The sequence below is a fragment of the Caloenas nicobarica genome, chromosome 7 (genome assembly GCF_036013445.1).
Source record: "Caloenas nicobarica isolate bCalNic1 chromosome 7, bCalNic1.hap1, whole genome shotgun sequence".
In the NCBI taxonomy this organism is placed as follows: domain Eukaryota; kingdom Metazoa; phylum Chordata; class Aves; order Columbiformes; family Columbidae; genus Caloenas; species Caloenas nicobarica.
This window is the reverse complement of record NC_088251.1, coordinates 31,631,148-31,657,214: the sequence shown is the minus strand read 5'-3', so window position 1 is coordinate 31,657,214 and position 26,067 is coordinate 31,631,148. Positions and strand designations below refer to the sequence as shown.

Sequence of the window (26,067 nt, the reverse complement as noted above, 5' to 3'; positions counted from 1 at the left end):
TGTACTGCGTTTGCATGGCAAGATTTTGGTAGTGGGGGGGCTACAGGAGTGGCTTCTCTGAGAAGCTGCTAGAAGCTTCCCCCACATCTGACAGAGTCAATACCACTGACTTCAAGACAGACCCACCGCTGGCCAAGGCCAACCCATCAGCAATGGTGGTAGTGCCTCTGGGATAACATATTTAAGAAGGGGAGGTAGGAGTGAGAATATGTGAGAGAAACAAGTCTGTAGACACCAAGATCATTGAAGAAGGAGGGGGAGGAGATGCTCCAGGTACCTGAGCACCCGTGGTGCAGACTATGGTGAGGCCAGATGTCCTGCTGCAGCTGATAGAGGTCCACAGTGAAGCAGGTCTGCACCTGCAGCCCAGGGAGGACCCCATGCCAGAGCAGGTGGATATTTGAAGGAGGCTATGACCCCATGGAGAGCCCACACTGGAGCAGGCTCCTCGCAGGACTTGTGGACTTGTGGAGAGAGGAGTCCACACTGGACCAGGTTTGCTGGCAGGACTTATGACCCCATGGGGGACCCATGCTGGATCAGTCAGTTCCTGAAGGACTGCGGCCCATGGGAAGGACTCAGTTGGAGAAGTTTGTGGAACACTGTTTCCTGTGAGAGGGACCCCACACTGGAGCAGGGCAAGAGTGTGAGGAGTTCTATGAGAAGGAAGCAGCAGCAGAGACAGTGTGTGATGAACTGACCGCAGGGAGGAGGTAGACAAAGTTGGGAGTAAAGTTGAACCTGGGCAGAAGGAAGGGGTGGAAGGAAGGTGTTTTAAGATTTAGTTTTTATTTTACACTACTCTGATGTGATTGATAATAAATTAAACTCATTTCCCCAAGTCAAGTCTATTTTGCCCGTGACAGGAATCAGTGAATGATCTCTCTTTGTCCTTATCTCAACCCATGAGCCTTTCATTATATTTTCTCTCCCCTGTCCAGCTGAGGAGGGGAGTGACTGAGCGGCTTTGGTGGGCACCTGGGTCAGCCCAACACAGTATCATGTATTGGCAATGTTAGTACTACTTTCTCAGACATGTTTATAAACTTTTGAAGTAAGTAGTCTGCAAGTAAAATGCTTAAAACTTCTATCAAAACACAAAAAACATAGTGGATGCTTCTGGGCTGTGTTCAGCCAGGATTAAATATAGCCTTCCAGGTCACATATAGCACAAAAGGCCATGCATGCTGGCAGCACAGCAGAGGTACCTACTGTACCAAGTGGACTAAGAAAAACAAACCCAGACTGCAAGGACTTTTAAAGATTACCTCCTCAATTGTGGTTAAAGATGCTGGTTCTACTTTAGCAGCACAAAGGGAACCGAAAACTACCTTATTCAGAAAAGCCACAGCCTCTAAACCTGCTATATAGATACCACGAATAATAAAAGGTGGAGCAAATTACAAGGAATGGGTAAGGGAGGAGATCTTTCTAGATTTTGGAGAAAAAAAAATGGAAAATGAATGAGGCAGAGAAGTCCCAAAAGGAAAATCCAAGGTCAGGAAGATAAGCTTCAGCAAGCCTTTGGAGACAATTGAATACAAAGATGCCTGACTGGAACCCATTCAAAAATGAATGATGGAATACTAGAGAACTCTAAATAAGAATGGAATTAGTCTCTCCTTCCCCAGCCTTGCACGACAAAAGCAATATTCAGCTCGTTCTAGAAGGCATGGCTCTGGGAGCAGGGACCTCACTGGAAAGCTGCTGTAAAAGCTGAAGTGGCCTGTAGGGCAGACCCTGATCTAGATTATACAGGCATAACTGCAAAGCAAATAGCATATTGGGAGAAGCAAGCTCAGAACACAGTTTACCAGAGGTGGCAGAGCCATCAGATTAGTAGTCTGAGAAGAAAACTGCTCCGTCTATATTAAGATGGAAGATGAATCAGATGGAAAGGATACTAGTGGCTTATCTTCTACTCCAGAAAAACAGGGTTTGTCTTTGAGATTTGCAGAAGACATATGAAATTTTAAGTGAGGAGTTGGCTTGGCATTCCTGCCTCTCAAATGCTGCAGGGAATAGAATTTCTCTTCCTTAAATGATTCCTCCTGCCATTATACTTATTAAGAACTACTGATCTGCTGGGCTGAACACTGGCTGGCAGAGATGAGATTGCTACATGGCAAAACGGCATAAGGAGTTCAGGTATCTCTTGGGCTACCATAGAGCCTGTGGCTAGTTCCAAGCTAAATAAGGATCTTTATGAACGATCTGGAAAGAAAGATCACATTTCTGTATTGCAGACAACATTAAACAGAAGGAACGGCAAGCGTGAGATGGCTTATAAACAAAGGCAGAAAATGATAAAATGGATTCTGTTACAGAATAAATAAAAGAATGTGTCTGGGAACTATAATCTGAAACAAACACAAAGAAGAAGGGACATGCATGGGAGACAGTAATGTCTAAAAGCTTTAATTATAACAATTAGTAGAAATTAACTACAAAGCCCACATTCTGTATTTGAGTTTCAACCTAGCAATGTCAGTGTATAGCACCAGGAGAGAACAGTGCTTCTGTAAGTGAATCTGGCATAATTACACATCAAGAATTTCAGTTGCTTTGTAAAAGATCTAGAAAATTTCAGTGAAGAATAATTGAATCGATAGGGGCACAAACAGAATACCAGGCAAGATTTAAATCGCTAATAATATATAACATGGTCATTGCCAGTTAAAATAGTTAATAATCAATTACACAGATTTGAGGCATAAAGCTCTAAAAGAAGATGAGGAGGGACGAAGAAAGAGGGAAAACTCTCAAAATCAAAGAATATAAAGGAAGAATGGAGATGACTACATTTCTTGACACAGGAATTCTGAAGAGTCAGTTTCTAGCAAAGCCTCCCTAGTTATTAGTGTTGTCATTGCTGCAGACACAAAACAAGACAGGATAAAACACTTGCAACTGTGAGCTGAAGTGAAAGACAAGCAAATCGCTAGTGTTCTTCTCTTCCACAATTTTAAAGATCATTTATAAATACTACAAAATAGTTGCTTGGCTCCATTTAGTATTTTACTGTGTCCTAACAGTAAGGAATATAACATGTGAAAATCTTCGTCTCTGGTATGAATATAAAGCTAGAACCATAAGAAGTATTCTTCTTTGCAACAAGAGAGCTTTTGAAGCCATGTACTAGATTTTAGCTCCTACCTGAAGCAGCATTATTCCTTGTCACAAAAAAACCCCCAAAAAACCAAAAAACAAACCACTATTTTTAAGTTCAGTCAGGTTAGATGAAATGTTATGGAAGAAATACATTTCTTAGTTGGCCATTCCATCATTCAAACTCTAGAAACGTTTGCATTTTGAAGAGACTGAATTTAAACCTCCAAACTTGCAGTTGGAGAAAAGAATAAAAACAACAATAAACATGAGAGGAATAAAAACAATAAACATGCCTCGATCATAGTTGCAAGCAGCTCTCTGTTATGCTGGGTACAAAAATATGATTTGTTTATTCCTATGCTCAGAACTCTCAGTTTTGTTTTGTTTTGTTTTTAAAAAAAAAACCAAAAAACCCCCAAAACCAAAACCAACAACAACAAATCAATTAAAAAAAAAAGCAAAAGCAAAAGCAAACAAACAAACAAAACCCCCAAAACCAAACCAAACCACAATAAACCAAACCAAAACAAACACCCAAACCAACTATTCAAGTCCAACCATTCAGGACACGTAAGAATTACTGTGAAAATTGGATCTCTCAGTTGTCCTTTGTGTGGGATTCCACCTAGAAATTCAATTTTTCTCCATTTCTGAGTCTTGCAGGATAAAATTTCAGAAATAGCAGTGGTACTGCTCCATGATGCCAAAAAACGGATTTGAAGAATGCATGCAGAGACTGCATGATGCCACTTTATCCCTTCTGTTTGAAAGGCAAATGTGTACATGATAGAAGCATGAAGACTCCCAGTTATAAACTCTAGAAATATCTTTCGGAATGCTCCAACAAATCCAGCATAATAATAAACTTCTAAAATAAATAAGAAAACATGAGACATGTTCAAATAACATGGAAAGCCACAGATGCAAGTTGTTTACATAAGACAGAAACAACACCTTAGCTTGCTTGGTGTAATGCTTTTATACAAGCTTGTCAGACTGAACAATTTTGATGGTGTCAAGTGTTTGGAAGGTGATGAAATTGATTCATTAAACTGAAACTGTCCAAGAAACTAATTCTGGTTCTGATCCTGATACCCAAATACTATCTTCAAATACATGAAGCGAGCACAGAAAAAAAAAAGCTTTAAAAGCACTTTAGTGAGACTGTATAGTTTAAGTCATCAATAGTGAGAAAACGTCAGAATGAAGCACACTTGAATAACCTTAAATTGGCTCCTTTGTTTGTTCAGATTATGTTATAGTCTTTAACTACATGATTACATACTATTTTTTCCACATGAATTCTGACTTGTTCAGCATACATAATGAATAGTGTGTACATAATGAACTATTTTTCTTGTAACAGCAATTCGCTATTGTTCAGAGTGCAGTCCCAGGACTTATTTGCTACACATTATTCATATTCTTCTCTGAAGACAAAATTATTAATTTCCTCATGGATTTTTCCATGTATCTCAAAGGTTTTCCAGGCTACTACAGTGCCTGGCTGCTTAACAAACATTCATTAGTTTATTTTGAAAACATCTTTGTGAGGAGAGGCAATGATACAGAAAAGGAGAAACACAAGTAACAAACCCCTTTGAAAAGTAGGTAGCTCTTGCCCAGTTCCATGCAGAAAGTCTGGAATAGACTCCAGGATAGAACTAAATTTCTCTCTCCTTTCCTTCTTCCCCCACCTTGCTTACAATATGCCATTCAACTTCCCCAGTATTCACCACACAACATAAACATCCCAACACCACGCCAGTTCTGCACAGAGGATCAAACTTTCACCTATTTCCTAGCTTTGAGTGCTTAACTTAGTAATCTTAATAGCCTATTATATGTCTGCAATTCATTGGGTTTTACAAAATGGCAACGAAAAAAAAAAAAAACCACAAAACCACCTGTGGCTTCATATCAATTCTCAGATGGGTAACCTACAGTGCGGAAACATGTTGGTGTATAGCAAGGGGCACAGATGCTACCATTTGAGCTAAGGGGCCAACCATCAGCCATACCAGACTGCCAGCCTTCACACAAATCAGCACTGAAAACGGATGTCACACTTTGTCAGTGGATTTTAGACCTCTTTGCTGGCAAATGAACAAGGAGAATTTGGTACCATGGGCTCACGTGTGGCTTTGGAAGATGCCACATGCTGACACACACTGACCTTTCTCTGGCTGCCACACCAACACACAGCCCCTTCTGCCCTGCGCCTTGAACTTCTTCCTGTCCCACCCCTTCCCAGTCACACTTCAGAAGTGCTGTTCTTCATTCCTCAGGCTGTCTTTCAGTCCCAGTCTTTTTGCCCAGCAAGTCCTAGATCCATTCTTTTACTCCTAACCTCTGTGGTCAAAACTGTCCAGGTCCACCTTGGACATTCTTGTACTTTCTGTCTCTGCAGACACGTCTCCAGGTTTACTCTTCATATTTTCCCAGTCCTCATTCTGTCCTCATTCATACAATTCATCTCACCTGGGTGAACGCCCCCTCATCTTTTTTCCCAGTTTTACTTCCCTAGACATCCTGCCTGAACTTGGATTACCTCCCTTGCTCCTCCATCTTTTTCTCCTATTCTTATTCAGGGTCATTTTGCCCACTTCTGCCTTCCCATTCAATCTAATTCGAACAAGCATCCCCAGCTTCTAAGTCTTTCCCTACTGCCTCAGTCTCTATTACCACCAAGCCCATATGCCTTCTGGGCCAGTTTTCTTGCCCCTCTCCCCAGCCCATGTCTCCCAAGTTCCAACATCCTCACTGAAGGTTTGCTGCTCTGCTTTTCTCCTTTCCACATTTTGATAGGTGTCTTCTGCATTCCAGTTGTCCATGCCAAGCACAAGAGCGGGGAAGCAGATGCCAGTGTCACTGCTCTCACGCTGGCAGGACCCAGCAGCCCAAGCGCAATCTCTGTAGAGGGAGCGCTGCCCAGCCACATCATGTAGCTCCAGGAAACTGAGCTGCTAAAATCTAAGAGAGTTGCTTCAAGTCTGTGAAAAGCAGTTTTTTCAAAGGCTTGTGATTTTCTGAACTTAGATACACTTTAATAGAATTGGCCTGCTCATGACAAAAAGGGCATCCATCTGCTAAAGGTTTAATCCCTAGGTAGGGCTAACACAAATTTTATGGAAAGGTCACCAGAATTTTTAGCGCAGATTAAACATTCTTTCCTGATCTAAGTTTAGAGTAAAATGGCTACAATGTTGAAATATGGCAAGGGAAAGTGACAAACGATGCCCTTTTTCCTATACACAAAATAAGTTCAGCAGAACTCTAAGGAACTACATCTTAGACTGTGCAACAGAATAATACTAAGCTGTACTAGTAGACTCACCTAAAATGATGAGAGAAAACAATGTAAGATAGATTTGTAAATAACAGAGAAAGCTAAAAATAAGAGCTGATAATTAGCTTTATAACATTGCATTCATTTTAAAATAATTTTACCAGGTGTTTTTATTGAAAAAATTAATCTCCAAAATGTAACATTTGTTTTCATTTGATATTTGTAAGTTTTCTAGATGGTCCTGATTCATTAAAAGAGATGAAGATGTTTGCAAAACATTACCGAAAAAAAAAAAAACACCACAGAAAAAAATCTAAAAAGGTATGAACTGTTGTTATATTATTAATTGCTCATTCCAATTTCTGGGTTTCTGGCTGCCACATATAGCTCCATAGGAGAAATAACCCAGTTTTCTGACTACTAAATGTATCAATATTAATTTGCTTATCTCGGAAAACAAGAAAAATTATTTGGTATCTGCATAAATATTCCATTATTGCTTACGTTTATACTGCAGCATTGACTGCAATTCCAAATTAAGTGTGCTGCAGAATTTATCATAGTTGGATATATAATGTTATAATTTTATTGGTTGCCTTTACAGCTACAACAGCTTAGAGATCAAGGACACTTTCAAAATGTGAAAATCTAGCATATTTTTAATTCACTATGGGTTATATATTGGTATTTACCACAAAACTTTGATTAACCTCAGTAATGCCAACATATCACCTTAATAACTATATCCTTTACAACAAAGATACTCTAAAATAAATTGTAAGTATTGATAATATAAATGCACTAATTAATCCCGTGTATGCTATTAGGGATCTAAACATGTTGCACGTACATTTGCGTGGATGCCTAGAAAGATTAATGCCCTAACCCTTGCTTGCTTGTTTTTTTGTTCCCATTAAAACAGGCTTTTTGATACATAAGTGCCACCTGTAGGAAATACTGAAGTATGCTCAAGTGTGGTCTTGTGCCAAATTAGGCACCGAGTTGCATATTTTTATGTTACAAATATAGGTGCCTCCTTCAGAAATTCAACCATCGTAGGAAGGGATGACCCTGCGTGATAGTGGCTTACTTGATGAGATTAGTTTGTAAAGCCAAATCTACAAGAAAGTTGTTGTTTTCCAGTGAGGAAAATTTAAAAGGGAATTAAAAATACTGCATTTTCCCATTTGCTTGTCTGTATGACACTATTCCATAGAAACTGAGCAGTTCTTAACTACAGTGTGTTGAGCCAAGCAGAGTCCGCAATTATTAATGTGGAGTACTTCACTATAATTACTCAGAGTAGACTAATACGAAGGATTGCATGACTTATTTATTTTCATTTATCTCTACTATTAATAAAAAGAAATATACACGAAAATTGCCTTAACAAAAGAGCAGTCTAGCCTCGACTACTACAAACCCAGTTCAAGTTCTCTAGGCGGTGAGTTAGACATGAGTGGACAGACATGCATATTATATCTTAATTCAAACTAAAAAAAAAAAAAAAAAAGATAAAAGCATTTCCAATGCAGCAATAAAAATAATTACTGAAAAGACTTTTCAATGTCTTGTCAATTTCTTGTATATTTCAAGAAAAATAGCTTACAAAAATCCATCATTTCAAACACCAAGTCTGCCCAGGTCAAAAAAGTGAAGTATTTCTTGACAACTAATTTGTAAAAAAACTGAAAAAGCCAGACTGCCCATCACCTATAACAGTTATGCTCCAAAAATACACTCACAACAAGGAAATTGTTTCATTAATTTGACTGAACCATTCACTAATACGATATCTCCCCTCCACAGTATATTTACCAGGTAACATACAGTCCCCACCCAAAGCACATTTTGCATCAAAAATCGAGAAGTTATTTTTGATAATATTATATCAAATGAGAAGATGAGAATAATCCAGTGGATGAGCACAAATTATGTGCCACTCTACAAGAAAATATTTTTCATTATCTATCAGTTTTGTCTGTTTAGTTTTGCTACTCATGGTTGTGCATAAATGGTATCACCCTCTTCTACCACAGTCAGCTTTCAGTGTTGTTTTAAGCAGATATAAATTTGTTTTGTCCACCCCTCACCACCACCTTACGTTTATCTGGGTGCTTCCACCCAGATGATCCTTCATCTCCACACCAAACTCCAGCAGCTGGAGGCTCTGGCTGTGCCCTCCGGGGAAGGGCTGCTCCTCTCCAGGTCACTGCCTCCCCAGGTTACTGTGCCCCCCTGCCACGGCGCAGCCGAGCCCGCCGCCGGGGCGGTGCTGTCCGCGGTGCTGAACCGCGGGGCCCGCCGGCCCCGCCGCTTCCCTCCGAGCCACGGGCTCGGGTCCACTCCCCGCCTTATCGCTCGTACGAGCCGCCGGCACCAAGTTTCGCCGTTAGCCCGCGCTAGCCAGCAGATTTGTCTGCGTATTTTAAGCACAGGAACTGCCCCACAATACACAGGAGTTTGGAGATCACAGATGAAAAAAAAAACACCCACAACACATCAGGGCCACTACCCCGTCCCTAGATCCAGACTGTCTGCGGCGCCTGCTCTAGTTTTCCTCATCGCCTCTCCTAGAATCAACCCCGGCGTCCATTCCTGGCAGGGGCAGGGTTGTGCAGCAGGCTCGCCCAGGGGTAAACGCACTGCAACGCAAAGCATGGCTTAGGGAGCGGCGGGTTTCCCTCCCTTCCCTCCAGCAAGGTGCAAGCTTCTCTTTTTTTCTTTTGTTCTCAATGGCAGGAAGGTGGCGGCGGGAGGGGTGGGGAACACTTGCACCTACAAATACAGTGGGGATAACAAAGGACCATACGCCGCGGGGATTAATTTGCATTAGCATCCATGAGGGCAACAGCATCTTGCGTCTGCAGGGATTAGCCCTGCCGAGCGCGGACTTACCATCCCTATCGCAGAGCTGAATTGCCTCCAGGCTCAGGTTCTTGATCACCTCCTCGCAGGGGCTCGTGGGGCTGCTCATGGTGTGCGCCAGGCGCGGAGCCTCCATCGCGCCCCTCGCCGCTCCCTGCTGTGGCGCCGCCGGGGGCTCTGGGGCTGGCCGGGCTCCGCGGCGGGCGGGCGGGCGGTGCAGAGCCGCGCGGCAGCGCTTCCCGGCGCCGCCCGGCTCGGCTGGGCTCGGCGGAGGCGGGAGCGGATTTGTCACCGCAGTGAGGCGGGGAGGGGGCAGCAGAGAGGCGCGCGCTCGCCGCACCCCAGGCTCCGCGTTTAAAGGGGCCGCCGCCGCCGCCGCGTCAAAACGGCGGCTCGGACCGCTACCCCTCCCCCGCCCCTCCTTATGTAACGGCGGCGGCCACGAGCGGCTCCTGCCCGCCACCGGCAGCCTCGGCAGCCGCCTGACCTCCCCTTTTCCCCGGCCCCGCCAGCCGCCTCGCCCGGCCCTTCCCCTCACAGCTCGCAGGCCCCCGGGCACGCGCCGACCCCTGCGCGCGGCGACCGTTAGTAACGGCCGGCGCGAGGCTCCCCGGTGGGCGCCCCTGGGCCAGGCCCTCCCGGGGCACCGGCCACCTCCCGGGGCCGCCACCGGGCACCTCCCGGGGCACCGGGCACCTCCCGGGGCACCGGCCACCTCCCGGGGCCGCCACCGGGCACCTCCCGGGGCACCGGGTACCTCCCGGGGCCGCCACCGGGCACCTCCCGGGGCCGCCACCGGGCACCTCCCGGGGCCGCCACCGGGCACCTCCCGGGGCACCGGCCACCTCCCGGGGCCGCCACCGGGCGCGCCGGAGGTCCCGGGGCGTTAAAACCCACCGGCTGAGGCGGCGCTGGGAACCGTCCCTGCAAACAGCCGGCCCGTCCGGCTCGGCGCCGTTGCGGGTTTTATTTCGAGGTGGTGGTGTTAACCTGAGGGGAGCCGCATCAACGCAAAAACCCCAACACCCCACGGTTATTGATCTTCCCCAGCACACAGTGCTCCGCAACCACTGTACACGAATCGCACTGAACTGCAAGGGCTGCGTGCATTCACTTTGATCCTTCAGTTATGCAGGAATTTGAAGAAAGAAATATTATCCGTTGTTAAATCGATAAAAGAAGAAAAGCCGGCAGAAGGTTAGAGATGGCAGGACAGGGTACAGGAATGAGTCGCCTCTGGCTACCTGCCCTGCACACTTCCCTCCTGCTCTTCTCATGGGAACGAGAAAGAACCTGCAGTGTAATGATGCTATTCCTACCAGGCTTTTGTGAAAATATATATTTTAAGCAGAGAGAAACAATTCCATCTCAGTTAACAGTTTCAGGAACAAGAATGGGGCCGGAAAAGGAGAAAATGTCAATAAAGAGCAACAGGACAATAACCTAACACTTGTGCAGCACTGCAGGGCCAGCAGGTGCGACAGCTCGTCTGCCTCCTCACCTCAGCTCTACAGGGCTGATGGAGGAGCAGCCTTGGGGCTGTGGGAGCACTGCGCTTGCTCCACTTTACAGACTGACTTTGGGATCAAGCTCATCGTGCTTGGATGGGATCACCAGGCTACAGATAAAGTGGTTTCAGCCCATTTCCTGCCGCAAATCACAATAAGCGTTGCCAGTAAATTTTTTGATTCACTAAACCAAAATTGGCAACATTTGGCCATCCATTTTGAGACATCAGCACCGGCTGCATTGGGAAACACCGGTTCATTGCACACTGGTCCATGACAAAGCTTGAGGCAGTGAGGTTTCTTGGCCAGCATTGCATGCCAGCAAGTCCGGAGTGCTCCTAACGCTCCCGTTTCCCATTTTGTAGTCCCAAGAGCCACCCAGTCTCCTACCACGTCCTCACTGAGCTGGCACGGTAGCAAGCTCCACACACAGCCAGATGTTTGTCACTCGGGGATGGCTGCCTGCTGGATTTTGGGATTATTCTATTCTCTGTGATGGTTTCTAGGGACACTAATCTGAGGAACTGAGCTCTGGCATTACCTCTCACAAAGCCACTGCCAAGTGCTGCTGCCTGGGAGAAACAAACAGATTTTAGGAGCCCTGACTCCTACTGCACCTTCAAGGATCTGTAGCGCAGCATGGGGAGAAACTGCAACACTGAGCACCCTTCCTGCATCATCTCCTCTTCGCCTCCTCCCTTCCTTGCTCATCTTCTCTTTCCCCCCTCTTTGTTTTTCTGCCGTTTTTCCACCACTAAAGGAAAATGTGTGCAGAGGGGTCAGGCAGAGGAGAAATTGAATGAGTGGGAAGGAAACCTAAAGGAAAAGAAAATTAAAAGGAAGTGATAACAAACAGGGAGGGAGAGTGTGAGTCAATGGGGAGGTGGGAAGGCAGAGGAATATATGAATGAATGTGCAGACAGAATGAGGACAAATGTAGAGTCTGAGAGGGAAGAAATGAAAGAGAGTGAGACTGCATTCATCAGGTTTTAATTTTGGCTCTGACAAGCATTCATTTCTTGCACAGAAGCAAAACCTTTCTCCTTGGTATTGCAACTGTTCTTAGCACACAGTCACCTCCTACGTAAGACTGGAAAATGTCTGTCTCTGAAGCCGGTGTATTTAGTCTCTCAGCCTCATGTTCCACATTCATTCCTTTCCACAACGTGGCAGACGCTTCAGCAGCTCACACAATCTTGTTACTTCTTTGCTACAATGTTATATAAAGTCCATTTGAAACAGACCTTGTTCTTGAATACTGAGAGAATTCCCATTTTCTCTGCCTCTATTTTATACACCTTTCTCTCCTCTACTTTTCATTCTATGCAACTGAAATCAGGTTTTAAGGAACGGGTGGGTTTTGCATAGCTCTTCGAAAGCAGACAGCTTTGGGGGTGTTCCAGTTCTTCCAAGACCTCTCATTTCTCATCTGCCTTTTAGCAATAACCCCAGGCTGAGCTATATCTATTTATCTCCCCACACCATTACACTTTTTTTTTTTTTTTTTTTTTTTTTTTTTTTTTTTTTTTTTTAAGGAAAAGACTGGTTATGCTACAAATACTGGCAGACTTCAGTGAAAGAGTAGAACAGAGAAACCTTTTTCCATAGCTCCACTTTTCCGAAGCATGAAACAAGCTGGACCTGCCTGAGACAGCATTTTGCAGAGTCACACTTCAGACTGCATGCTTCCCTCAGCCAATCGCTAGTCCCATCACCTGGGCTGGGTCTCAACATTTTTTAAAGCTCAAATTACTCCCAGATGCGATTCCATTATGCAATCATTCTGTGGTGAATTTAGTCCTAGGTATTTCAGTTTCAAAGCACACCATACCCTCCTGGTGTTTTTCTTACCTGAAAGAACCGTACTCTGCTTGTCTTAACAAGGAATAGCATGTCTGAGGCAGAAGTTACTTTTGTGCCAAAGGGTGACAGAGTATCAGCATATACTCAGAAAGTTCATTCTGTGATGGATTATCCCTGACAGTGTTTAGCAAAAAAAGTCACATATCACTAATACGGGTAAACATTATGTAAAGGGAAGTCAGCCAATGGCAGCACAACATCAGAGACAACAGACTGTCATGTGTTTAAAACTGCAAAAGCTTGGAAAGAATTTGCCACAACAGCAGCCTTTAGCACTTTCAACGTTACCAGGTAAGTCACCATGATCTTGCTGCAGGGCTGCCATTTCACAGTAGACAGGCACAGACAGACAGAGACATGTATGGCTTCTTTCCTAAAACCCACAACCTCATTCGAGACATAAAAGTGAGAGAAAAATGTGCTGGGTGCTCCTTTACTCCCCTCAAACAAACCCATGCACCATTACAAAGTTTTGTCCCACCTGTGCTGTGCTTCATTTTGGGAAAACTGTTCTACAGCAGAAGCAGCAGAGTACAGCATAGAGCTGTAAGGCAACCCCATTCTTCCTATTTGAAAACACTTTTGTATTTCACACTAGCAGGTTTTTATTTGTGAGTTATAAAAGAAGGCTCCTTTCTCAGACTTCAATAAGACTCAAAGTTCCAGCTCTTGCTTCCCACTTGGGAATAAAAAAGACTTGTGTTATTGCTCAGTGGACTGTGCAAGCAAAAGGCAGAAAGGCTACAGACACAGTTTTCAGGAAAGAAAAACGAGCAAGGAAATAAAGATGGCTTTTTTTTTTTTTCTATTAATATGGCACTTTTGAGGACAACAGAAAAATATTAAAGGACAGATAAACAGAAGGGTCGAAATCAGCATCCAGCATTTTGGACCAGTCCTAAAAGGAGCATTGACTAAGCTTAGCAACTAACTCCTGAAGTTTCATGGGAAAAAAAGTGCTTTGCAATTTCATAGTCATTCTTTGTCTTCAGCGGACATGTCAGTGTTTCAAGCGTGCAAAGGCACATACTTGCAAAGGGTTGTGTGCAAGATATTATTGAAACGTCATAGGACTGAAGTAAAATTCGCACACTGGTGACAGACAAAAAGAGGATTTAGGATACTAAGTGAAGGCTGTGACTACGTACAGTTAATGTGCAGTGCGACACAGCTTTGTTTTCTATGCGGAGACAGATGTTGATGTGTGACGATTTAGAGCACTAGGCACAGGATCTCATTGGGAACCTCTGTGGTTTTTTGTTTGTTTGTGGAGGTTTTTTATGTTGTTGTTGTTTGTTTTTCAGATAGCAAAGCAAGAGCCTCCTCAAATGCTCAAACAAGAAGGATGATGGCACAGGTTCCCCCTTTTTTCCTAGGAAAATCTGAGGAAGAGCAGCAGTGCTTACTCTTACCTCTGGAGTGAGTCTCTCTCCCTCTTTCTCCCACTCTCTGCAAAGGTAAGAACTGCAGCCAGGCACCCTGGCACTGAGACCAGCAGCGAGGCTGCAGCTCTCTTGGAAAGTGGTCTGTCTGCTGTTTTCCGCTTTGATGTAGCTCGCCATGCTGGGAAGCCCTCACTATTTTCAGAGACTCTCTGGTGAGATGTATGCAGTTCATACATCTCAAAATGTCTCTCCTTCCCTGTTAAGAAGACTTCATTTCAGCAATTGCATTTAGTTCATGCATTCAAGGTTTTCTTGCAAGGCTGAAAAGCCTACTTTAAAACATCAAAGATATAATTGGCCGTAAAGCATACTTTAAAACATCAAAGATACAATTCTGAGGTAATCTTGTGACTTCTGGTGCCAGGGGACCTGCTCATGAATCTGTAGGTTTTTGTATAGTATGATGTGAAAATGGCTTCTGTATGGGGAAAAGCCAGGCTGCTACTCAGATAAAAAGACAGTCTGTGGAAAAGGCAACCAAGGGGATATGTGATGGAGATTCACTAAAGCACGAGTAGCACAAACAGGGTAGCCAAAATCTGACTGTTTGACAAGTCTCCCAGAGTGTGTCAAATGCAGTTAATAGCAACCAGCTTCAAAACAAGCAAAAGGAGGTGGTATTAGAAACGGTGTTAGACTTGTAAGGCCAAAGGATAGTGTCGATGCTAAAAGTTTACATTGATTCAAGAAGAGGCTGGAAAAGTTCATGGAAAAGAAATCCTCTAAAGCTACTAATTCAGAGTCCCCAATCTGAAAACAGTACTAGAGTCTGGGGAGTAGTTTCTGAGGACTGTTACATGTGCTTGTCCTGCTCTTCGTCTTCTGCAAACACCCATTTTCAGCCACTGCTAAAGAGACTATACTGGGCCTGGCAGGTCTTCGGTCTGACCCAGCACAGTCAAGGAAATGCCCTGGTATGTAACCTTCATCCCAGCGACCCACCACCATGCTGTTCTCATTCATCATAAACACTTCAGAGGCTGGAGTCCTCCAACTGTACCATCTGGGTGAGCAACTCCCAACCTACTCTGAGCAATGCAAACAATTAAAAAGAAATGTTCCTCCCAGATAAACAGAAATATATCAAGCTAATTATCATTTCGTTAATGCTATTTATACTGCTGCTTTCCAAATTTCAATTTTCTGATCAGCTTTATAAAGCCTGAATAAGCATTTAAGAAAGACAAATTCTTTCACAGACAAAAATAATGTATTCATAGCTTCATAAAATTTATTTGCTGCCTAATAGGCACAAAGTGCTGTTAATACTTAGCATTGTCATTTATTAATTTGTTTTTCTTTTAAGTTTAGCCTCACTTTAATAGATCCATAGTATCCCCAGAGAACAACTAGAAACTTCTGTATCTCCTCTCTGTGCTGTTAATCATTCTTCTTACTTTAGTATAATTTTCATTTTTAATTAATGCTTTATCCTCCAGATATTGGACCATATCTTGACCTTTAAAGGATACTACTGGCTGCTTATCCTTGACAATGCTGACTGCTATTCAGATTTGTTTTCTGTCTGCAGTTCACTGGCCAGCCTATGGTACCTTTTAGTGAATTTTAGCCCAAGCTGACTTGTTTTGATAAGTCCCTTAAGTTATTATGTGACAGAGCATCAAATGCCTTTGTAAAGTCTTGATGCTATTCTGTACTCTACTAATCTTCTGGCTTCATCTTAAAAAGAAATAGAGCGATAAATGTTTTAATTTGTCTAGCTTAGTTTACTGTCATACACCTGTGTCATATCTGGGTCTCTATTTGCTTCTGTATGAATACATTTTCCCCTTCTGCTTTAGTATTTATACTATTTATTTTGATTTGGAGCCATGCCCATAAGATAATAGTTTCCATAGTTACTTTGAATTCAATTTTTAAAGACTTGTAACATGCTGACACTTTATTAGTCTCCTGATACTTCATCAATTCTCTATGGGGTTTTTAGCCACCAATTGTTCCATCAGTTCTATGAATACCCAAAGGGACACCTCCAATGCGTTTGTTCAAGTGATGATATTCATTATGCATTTCTTAGTTACTTTTTCCCTGCAGATCACAATTACATCAATGATTTCTTAACCAAGGCATTATTCAAATTTTAATCCCTTTCCCAATAAACTTAATGGCAAAAGTCCCATTAGTTTTAGTGGGAATAAGAACTGGTCTCAAAATTTATCTCCATGTTACAAATTAATTACAATTAATATTTTCTTGGCCAAGTCATTTTGTTTTACTATGCCTTCAGGACTCATAGTCTCTTCATATTATATTTAAGCTCTTGGCAGCTGTTTCAGTGTATCCTCATGCTGTCCCTGTTTTCTCATGTGCACTAAACTTGGAATATAAAAGCCTGTTTTGGTGGCCCTCCAGTTTTTTGTTCCAATGCAGTTCGTGTTTTACTTTTACTTGCTTAAGTAGCCCACGGTGACCCATTTTCTCCTCAGTGTTGCCCATTTTCATTGGAACAAGACACATTTCTGCTGGCTTCCCATTACAGTATCTTCTGGAGTCTTTCCTACTGCCCTTCCCCTTTCCACAAAGGCTTTTCTTAAACTCTCGACTAATCCTGTGCATCACATTTTCCTCATAATACTACATCCTTTCATTGGATGATGTCAGAACTCTTCAAAGACAGCCAACAAGGAGGTATAGTTCAGTAAAACGTAAAGTTAATAAAGAAAGTCTGACTAGTTCCTCAACGTCATCTAATGATCTAGTTTTCTTATAACTACAGAGCTTTAAGCTTTTTGTATAAGCACAGAAGATAGTCATTCCAGATTAACGTTGCTGTCTGCCAGCTTTTGTACCATCAAGATCTGCTCTGACTGAGGTGACATGGCAAGACAGGAAAGACTCTCTTATCTTATCCCCCACTGCTACCATGAACACAGCTAATTAACTGCTAAGGAAACAGAAAGAAAATTATGTTAAATGAATGAGAGGAGGAACACCCAGACATTCCCTCGCCTTGGCTCAGAGCCTGGATTTGTAGTGAGACTAGTCTTAAATTTCACTAACTTGACTCATAGTCACATACTACAAGCTCCTATACTGTCTTTCAGATCTATGATTATTTAAATATGTGATCCACTATTAGAATTTAACAAGGAAATACATTAGAAATGGCAATTAAGGGCTGCATTTTACATGTTTTTGCTCTGGTAGGAATGCCTGCCCACTTAGCACCCACATACAGGCAGATTAGAGAGAGCACACAAACAGACAATAAAGTGATGGTTAGTTTATAGCACTATTTTGTTAATAACATCCACAAGCATTTAAATTAAACCATGTTCTGCTCTGAAAGATATCATATCACCGTTGTGTTCTGAATATATGGCAGCCCTGCAGGATGTTATTTATTGATATTATAGCAATCCTTATAGATTTCCAGTTGCTGTACATACACAGTGCCATGGAGTGTTTAAATTCAGTGAAGGAATTGTGGCATTCTGTGAGCCTTGAAAATCATAGCCCTGACCCCAAAATCTCTGGGTGACCAATTCCCTGCTCCTGGTTCTTAAACCAGGCTGCACAGGAGGATAGTTGCAAAGGCCACCTTTAGCATAAGGAGCTTATTTGCCTTAGGATCTTTCCACAGCCAGTGGGGAGTGGTAAAATCCTCAGCAGAAAGTTTCAATGGGAGCTCATTGTAGATGCTCTGAGTTGCCTCAGAGGAAATGCATTATTTTGATTCTACAGGAAGCTGCGGGAGAAAAGTATCCTGAGGCTATATCTAGCCTCTGTGAAGGCCTCCTAAATTATTCTTATATGTTTGCAACAGTCGTCTCTGATAATCTGAAATAAATTGTCAAACGAGAAATGAGAAGAGCAAACAAATACGGTACAACTTTCTCTCCTAGCCAGGCTTACAGTAGCCCCTCACCGCCTTGTCCGAAGTTCAGAGGGTTTAATCTATACATGCTCACAGGGACAGGGCTGGCAGGCAGAACAAGCGGTCATTTACCCGGCACAGCGGGTGTCTCATGACCAGGGTCTGACGGTGGCTCCCGTGTGATGGAACACAGGTCTGTTTTCAGACTTGTCTGATCACTGCTTATCTACGACCTGCCAAACTTGCACCAAAAGCCCATCATCTGTAAATTATTTTTCTCCAATTTCTACTTTTTCTTCTGTGCTAACTGCTAACTTGATATCTTACATGAGCTTTTTTTAAAAATCAAATTTACTAAAGTTATTTCTCTATTTTTTTCCCTTTTATTACCAGTATATTTCTTCTTCCTTCTCTTGGTTCTTATTTTTCTCCATTTTCAGTCTAACCTCACCCACTCCCATCTGCCTCAATGCCAGATTCTGACTGATATATCTCCATATAAGTTCAATTTATCCACTGACAGTACTCTTTCAGGTTTGACCACATGGCATCCACCTGGTCATTTCTGGGGTGGGAAGGGGAAATGCTGTAGAGAATAGCAAAAAAATTGCTTTCTATGTTGAAGTGTTTGGTTTTATTTAGTGAAATGAAATTTTCTGGTGTCCTGTCCTTAACATTACTATTTACAGTAGCTGCTGCTAGACAAGAAAGCTGTCTTCATGGATTTTATCAGTCTCATAACATATTCCTTGTCATGCTGTGGAAATATGAATTTGTTCGTATAAGTGACAGAAAAGTTTTACAATAGCAGATCCAGCAGAGCAACAAAAGTAATGGTATAAGGAGGAGCTGTACGGAGTTTTGTATTTTAAATACTAGTCATCTATATTAGTCCTATTATTCCACATGGGTAATAGCTACGCTACTACAGTTTATTTCCTTATGTTTTTAGAACAGTCACTAGCCTTTTAAACATAATTTATAGCTGTAGCTCCATCAAATTAATTTAGAGCTTGCACCAGCCTAATTATACCCACGTCTACTGTGATATAGCTAAAGCAATACAAAAACGGAGTACAAACCTCTCTTAATTTCTGTGTACTACTAAACAGCTCCTGACAGGAATGAATTAGCTCTGGTATTAAGAAAGTACTGAAAGCCATGTGTATTTTTGGATGAGAGCCAAATGTTCATTTGTGGCAAAAGCTCTAGAAACTTATTACTACATGTGTGGTTACATTCATAAAATTTATTCAAGTGAAGTTATTCAGAAAAGGCAGATATGGCACAGAGTGAGGTTAAGGAGAGATTGAAAACTGAGATTCTTTCGCACTGACCAAGGATTATTGACATTTGCCTAATAGTGCAATAGAAATGAGTGCCAGTGGCACTAAATTATATCCAAATCCTCCATTCTCTGCACAGAGTTTGAGGCCTAAGCAAAAATGCTCCATCATCGCTTTTTCATCATCTACCCTGTGGTTTTGTTCTTTCTTGGAGTGGAGTAATATATCACTGTAAACTAGGGGGAGCAAATGAAGTATAAATCAAGCTAAGACTGAGAGTTAATGAGATTAGCAGCTATCAGACCCATAGGCTATCTATAGCCTGACCACTAAGCCTTATGCCCTCAGGAGTTAATAACACGGCTATCGCAAACACCAAAAACGCACATGACTGTCCTCTGCCTGAATTCCAAGAAAACCTTCCTGCTTCCAACACAGGAGTGGTGATGTCTGATAAAAATGTGACAGCAAATAATTCAGGGAGAAAACACAGGAAGGTGCTCCAAGATGCTTTCAGGGCTTCTTCCCATGCTTGGGAGCAATAATGGATGCTTACTGACAAATGAGACACACGTTGTGAAGCCCTGCTGAGGTTGGTCCCCCCACTCCTCTCACCAGGTAGTTTAAAACTCACTTCTCAAATAAAATTTTAAAAAAATCATCTAAAAATACAAGCAGTGAAGATAATGGCTAATGTGGGGAAAACCAAGTTATCTGGGTCTTGGTTTTATTTTGGTGCACACTGCTTCAGCATTTGAAGCCATGCCATCTAGAACTTATGAGAACAGTTGTTATCAGCAAGCATTATTAAATAGCAGACAGTTTAGACAAAGGTGCTCACTCCCAATGTGTTGCTGTTTGGCTGCAGAAAACAAATGCCTGGGAGATGCCAGAAGTGTCAATACAGACATAGGACCAAACTGTGGGATTACACTACAGTTGGTTTAGGGTTTTCAGCACTCGTTAAAATGACTGCCTCACAGCACTCTCTAAACAGAAATATTATGCAAGCTTTATGCAAACTGTGAATTCATCTTGGAGAAAAACCTGCTTCCTGTATCTTACGGGGAAAAACACATCGTGGACAAATATATTCAGATTGAACTAGATCATGCAACCGGTTTTAGAGAGAACGTATGGTCTTATCCCCCCTCTCTCATTTTGGATTTCTCCATCGTCTCTAGGCATGGTGGTCTGAACTCTCTATACTGTCAAACTCCCAGTGACCTCGACAGAAAATTGTTCATCTCAAAACAGAGCTGAGCAGAGCAGCCAGCTGCCTCTCCTTCAGCCAGTTGTTCCCAAACTGAGGTTGCAATCCCTCGTGCAGCTGCAAGACAGGCAACTGAGAGTGGGGTCAGTTCTCCAACCTATTATGTGGTAGCTCCACAGCCTGTGGGAGCAAAAGCTTTGCTACAACAATGATAGTGGTTATCTTCTTTCATTGCTTTTAAATTGTTTTCTCTTCTTACTCCCCCTCAACTAGCCATGGGGTATTATTAGTGCTTGATCTATCTGAACCCTAAGGCAAAGTTTTCAGCACTGGGCACACTCCTGCCGAGAGAGTTTTGTATGAATTATAAAGTCAGGGCACTCAACTAGTACATCAATTCCCTTCCCGCAGGCTGTCTTCATGAACACTTATTCATCTTGAAATGATGGTACGCTAAGAAGTCACTTAAGCTCTTAAGCTTCCCTGATCTCATGTCACAACTTCAAGAACAACCAAAAGGAAGGAGGAGGATGCTCAGAAAAGCACAAAACCGAAAACTATAGTCAGAAACATCTCTGTTGCTGCAACTGCTGTTAAATAAAGAGATCACTCCATGCACAGATAAAGCATAACAGTATAATCTGCTATACAGCTCATAACAAACTTCGATTCAGCCCAACATTTTTGTCACCAAAAGATTATTGCTGTGGTGTCCTCCTTGTTTTGGGAAAGTAGATAAACAGATAAAAAGCCCCTCTGCATGCACCCTTCTAGAGACTGTGGAGGAGGAGAAGCAAAGAGCAAAGAGATATCCAGCCCTCTTTCATTGTGGGAGAACTGTTGCCTATTTCTGGCAAACAGAATATTGTTCTGACAGAGACATATCTTCATTTTTTTCCCTATCATTCTGTTTATCAGTATCGGTAGCCTTTACAAAAGCACTCATATTTCAAAGGCAACATTACCACACGAACTCTAGCTATAGGCTTTCAAAAAGGCTAAGCAACACATTTCTTACAGCCTTAAATCACATCTTCCAGGCCTGCTGGGGATCAGAGGGGTTTGTGCAGGGGAGCAACTAAAAGCAAGTCACTTGTAATGTTCTACCTGCTACCTAAAGAGTAGACAAACACTAGCAGGCTGAGCTGGAGCTGCGGGCAAACCACGCTTGCTATGCCTCATTTCAGAAGTATAACGTTGCTTCCCTCTCTCATGCCCTCTGCCACAAGCACACAGGAGCACGGGAGCAGCTGAGCACTCCTGATGTCAAGGCACTGTCTGCAGAGTCTGCAACAGCCTGTGCTCGGCAGTGCTTCTCAGAGAAAAGGAGGCGGCAGGTTCCTCTCAAGCCTTGTGTGAGGGGGAAGGAAGGAAGGGGAAAGGAAACCGTTTTCCATACTCTTCGCCCTCTCATGGGAGATAAGCCGAGGAAGCCAGATTTGGGAAAATGTATGAATATGAGACCACGGCAGGTTGCCCCCTTCCACACAACACAGCAGTTGCAGGAGTGCTGTCAGAGCCACAACGCCAGCCCTTGATGTCAACTTCACGTGTTTGGGAAAGCGGTCAAGACGGAGGCACAAGAACCCGTCTGCACTCTAATGCTGCTTCTTCCCTTCCTGGGCACGGTGGCTGGGACAGCCAAAGAAGCACACACAGGGCAGAGGTGCTCTCAAAACCTCCCTGCTCTTCTCCTCAAAGTGCTTTCTCCTGCTCACTCTCCTTGCTTACCAGTGACTTCCAGGGGAAAAGAGGAAAAGGAAAAACAACAAGGGGCAAATTTAACTTGCCATTTCCTGATATGACACAGCAGTGCTGCAGGCACCAGCTGACATGTGCTGGTCATGCTCCTCTCCAAGAGGACAGATGAGGCACACACAGAGAAACCACAAGTCCTGGGGGTAAGAAGACTTCCACATGACATGTCCATCCTGACTGAGTACCTGATATGTAGATCCCATCTGAGCACCCCCTCTCCACGCTGCCTGAGCTCTGGGCCTGCAGGATCCCCACGTGGCAGGAGGCTGGTGGAGAGAATGGACTCCACACATTTCCATTGTTCAGAGGCAGGTTATCAACTGTTTGACGACCTGTCCAGGTCAAGTTTGATTCTATTTTCAGAGCTGCATAATGACTGTTGATGACATCTGCCCATGACTGGCAGCAAGCATTGATGAGTACTGTAAACAACCAGTTTCCAAATGTACAGCCACGTGTCTCCTTTCCGCTTTAGGCAGCTGATAAAGATCCATTGATGGTAGTTGCTGTTTAATATTGTAAATGATTTTGTAGATTACAGTCTACTCTTATGTAATCTCCTTATGTAAGGACTAAGAAAGAAAACATGTAATGAGCAGAATTTGAACAGCAAATGAGCAGACGATCTGGATCTCAACACAGGTATTAACATCTTTGAAGTCTTTTCTGAATATCCAAAGCTAATAAAAATCCAACAGAAATAAAATTCACCCTCTTTTAAATATACACAATAAATTTAAATGAGAGTTGTATCTCACCACAGAAACCTGTGTGGTAATCCACTACCTGGTATTTAGCTAACGAGATGTTCATGGAATGAAATGGGAGGTAACTAAGCAAGTAAGTTCTAATCCTAAGCAAAACCAAACCAAAACTGAATGAAAAGCTCCAAAACCTGGAGCTTACAGATTGCAAATGGGTTGTTCCTGGGGCAGGTTCAGGTTGGAGAAAAACAAGTTGTTCTTCCTAACCAGCTCTCACGTGGTGACACACGATGTCTGACATTTTTTCATGCCGATTTACAAAACCATGCTGTGCTACTCCCTTCACAGTCTCCCCATGTGCTGTGTCAGCAGCTCCTGCTGTAATTGTATTGCTTGGGGCTCCTAAGGAAGAGTGCATTCATTCATAGTTGCTCATTCCTCATAACTCATGCTTGTAGTAGAGAAAGACAGAGAGAATGACTTAAAATGTTTAAAAACCTGATGGCAGGGAGAGGAGAACATAAAACAAAAGATAAAGGAAACAAAGCAAGAGGAGCAGAACAGATGGAAAATGTGGAGATGCTCTTTTGCCCTTTTCATTCATATTTATTACTGTCTGCTCTGTTCCCTTTGTTATCTTCCATTGCTATATTATGTGTCATATTGCAAGCTTTAAGAACATTGTGCCAAGATAAAATGGCAAAAAGCCAACACATGCAAGACCTGAACATGCCAGAGATATTAACGATGTTCATGGGTGGAGGCTGTTAGTAGTACTGTGAGAATACCTCAACAAGTTCCATACATACAGAAAAAAGGTCAAAATCAGGAGGTCTGTCCTGTCTTTCTTTCTGAGCATGAGGTATAGAAGGGTCACAGATTTGCAAAACTCAGTAAGTGATGGAGGTTTTTCACTGCTTTCAGATGAGATTTAAATTGGTTCTTAAGAGAGCTCAGAAATACTGGAAAAAATCCACCAGCATTTGCTCAAACTTTTTTATTAATTTAGTTAAGCTGTGTTCAGTTCTTTCTATGTTTGTCCTTCATATACATTCTAATGAATGAATTTGCTGGTGATGAGACTCACAGAAACTGAAATCATTATGCAAATTATTCAGTGAAGGATTTGGAATAATGCATTGGTAAAGACTGGATTCTTAAAGATAGAAGCAACTAAGGAAATTTCTCGTTTGCCTTGTCACTACAGTAGTTATAAACAAAAAGGCACATATCTGTGTTTGTTTGTTGGTGGTGGTTTTTCCCCCTCTATTCAAAATGCTGTAATTCTGAAAATAGTTAACATTAAAATGTCTTTCATACTGGACTTTATCAGTCTCTCAAGCGGAAAACACAGTCTAAACATATATATTTTATCAAAACCTTGTCAATTTTTTTTTCTGTTTGCGTTTTTTTCTTTAAAATGCAAAACGTTAGTTGATGTGCATTTCCTTTGCAGCAAGACCAGGGACAAACGGAGAAAAGGGTTAAAGTTCCTAACACTAGCTCCATTTACGATGAAATATCACAGGCAGAACAAATCCAAACATGGTACTCACACCTGTCTTCTCTTAAACCCTGCAAATAGCTGTGAAATATGACATAGAACACCCAAAAAGATGGAAAGTAAGGAGAAAAAAAAATTATAGACTAGGGGAAGACATACTGCATGTTCTTGTTTCATGGGGGGAAAACGGTAATGACATATTGCTCATCTGACTAGATTCAGTTAGCTAAGAAAATGAGACTTCCCCATGTTTATTACTGAATTACTAAATGTGAGCAGAGGTGTTACCAGAGCAGCTGATGACACTACAGCCCAACCGAACTCTCTGGCCCTGCAGCTGCACACACCAGTGCTGGCAGTTTTCTGCTGTGCTGCCCTATGCCCAGGAAGTGAATCTGTTTGTGTCTCTCACTGGTGCTTTATATGCAACCAAGTTCATTATACTTCAGACAGACTCCCTGGACAGTTCTGGAGACCTGGAAACCCATGGTGTGCAGATACATACTCGACTGAAATTTCTTAAAACAAGTGTTCTTTGTGGAGCAGATAAAAAAAAAAAAAAGGCAGAGTTTTTAAAGTAATTTGCTATCATCACACTAAGAAATGGAGACACAGGGAATTTCAGGAAGCTAACTTTCTGCTCAAAGATATCTTTTCTATTAACAGTTTTCTTTAAACTATCTCTGCAATTTTTATAATGTTCTTACAGTGCTCCTCCTTCTTCTGCTTGCTGTGTTTTCCATCAGGAGCAGTAAGTTTGCTGTCTGGATCTCTTCATTCACTGTGACATTAGGTACTTAAGCCTAAGGCGCCAATGTCTTTCGAAAGGTTGCACAGGGTTGCAACGGTTTGGTTCTGAAGACGAAATGCATCCAGGCACTGAATTCTGAACTTCTATTATTTCTTGACCTATGCTGACAATTTGCACTCTTTTTTCTTCCACTCCTTCTAGGAGGGAGACATACAGTTATCCAAATATTTCTTTTGGATGCAAATATAGCTTAGTTGCAAAAATAACTGAACGTATATGAAGGACAAACCTTATTTATAACTGGTCTGTTCCATATGTGATTGATTGCCTCCAGTAAGGATACTCAAGTGTAGCCAAGCTATTTGTGTTGGAGGCAGTGGCTGCAGAACTGTATCATTTGGCAGTCACCAGATAGGTGGGCTTTCTTAGTGCTCCTCTGTACGTGCCCCAGAAGACATTATTATTTTAAAAGTCACTAATACTGCTTATTACTATTCTGAAGTAACAGTTTTCCTCTGCTTCTGCAAATTTTTTGCTTTCTCTTCTGCACTGAAGCCATCGTTTTCCTTCTCCTCTCAACCCTGTTTTGCCAGGTTGCTTTTGTAATTCATTCACCTAATAACATAGCATATGTAATAGAAATAATTTTTTATTTATATGTAACACCTATATATTTGCCAAGTAAGGAATAGAGGGTAAGGAAAAGTATAAGGATAAAATATCTCTTATGAGTTCCCCTAAGACAGAGATTATGTTCTCTCTTCCCAGAGTGATAGCAAGAAGGAATTTCATCAACTTGGACGGGGGGATTAAAACAGAAGGATCCAGCCAAGTAGCCTCAGTGGAACAGCACAGAAGGATTATCACAAAAGACATTCTGAAATGGCACCTGGAACTTGATGGCACTGTATTTCTATGTTGATTAGAAT

At 42.5% G+C, this 26,067-nt stretch overlaps 1 protein-coding gene across 1 annotated transcript in view; it reads right to left on the bottom strand.

The window, feature by feature from the left end:
* The window catches only part of PHYHIPL (phytanoyl-CoA 2-hydroxylase interacting protein like), a 37,519-nt gene extending 28,115 nt beyond the window's left edge, over positions 1–9,404 (bottom strand). Inside the window, exon 1 of the mRNA XM_065639321.1 lies at positions 9,299–9,404. Coding sequence (XP_065495393.1) covers positions 9,299–9,404 — 106 coding nt within the window. The remainder of the gene's footprint in view (positions 1–9,298) is intronic.
* Positions 9,405–26,067: the final 16,663 nt, after the last annotated feature.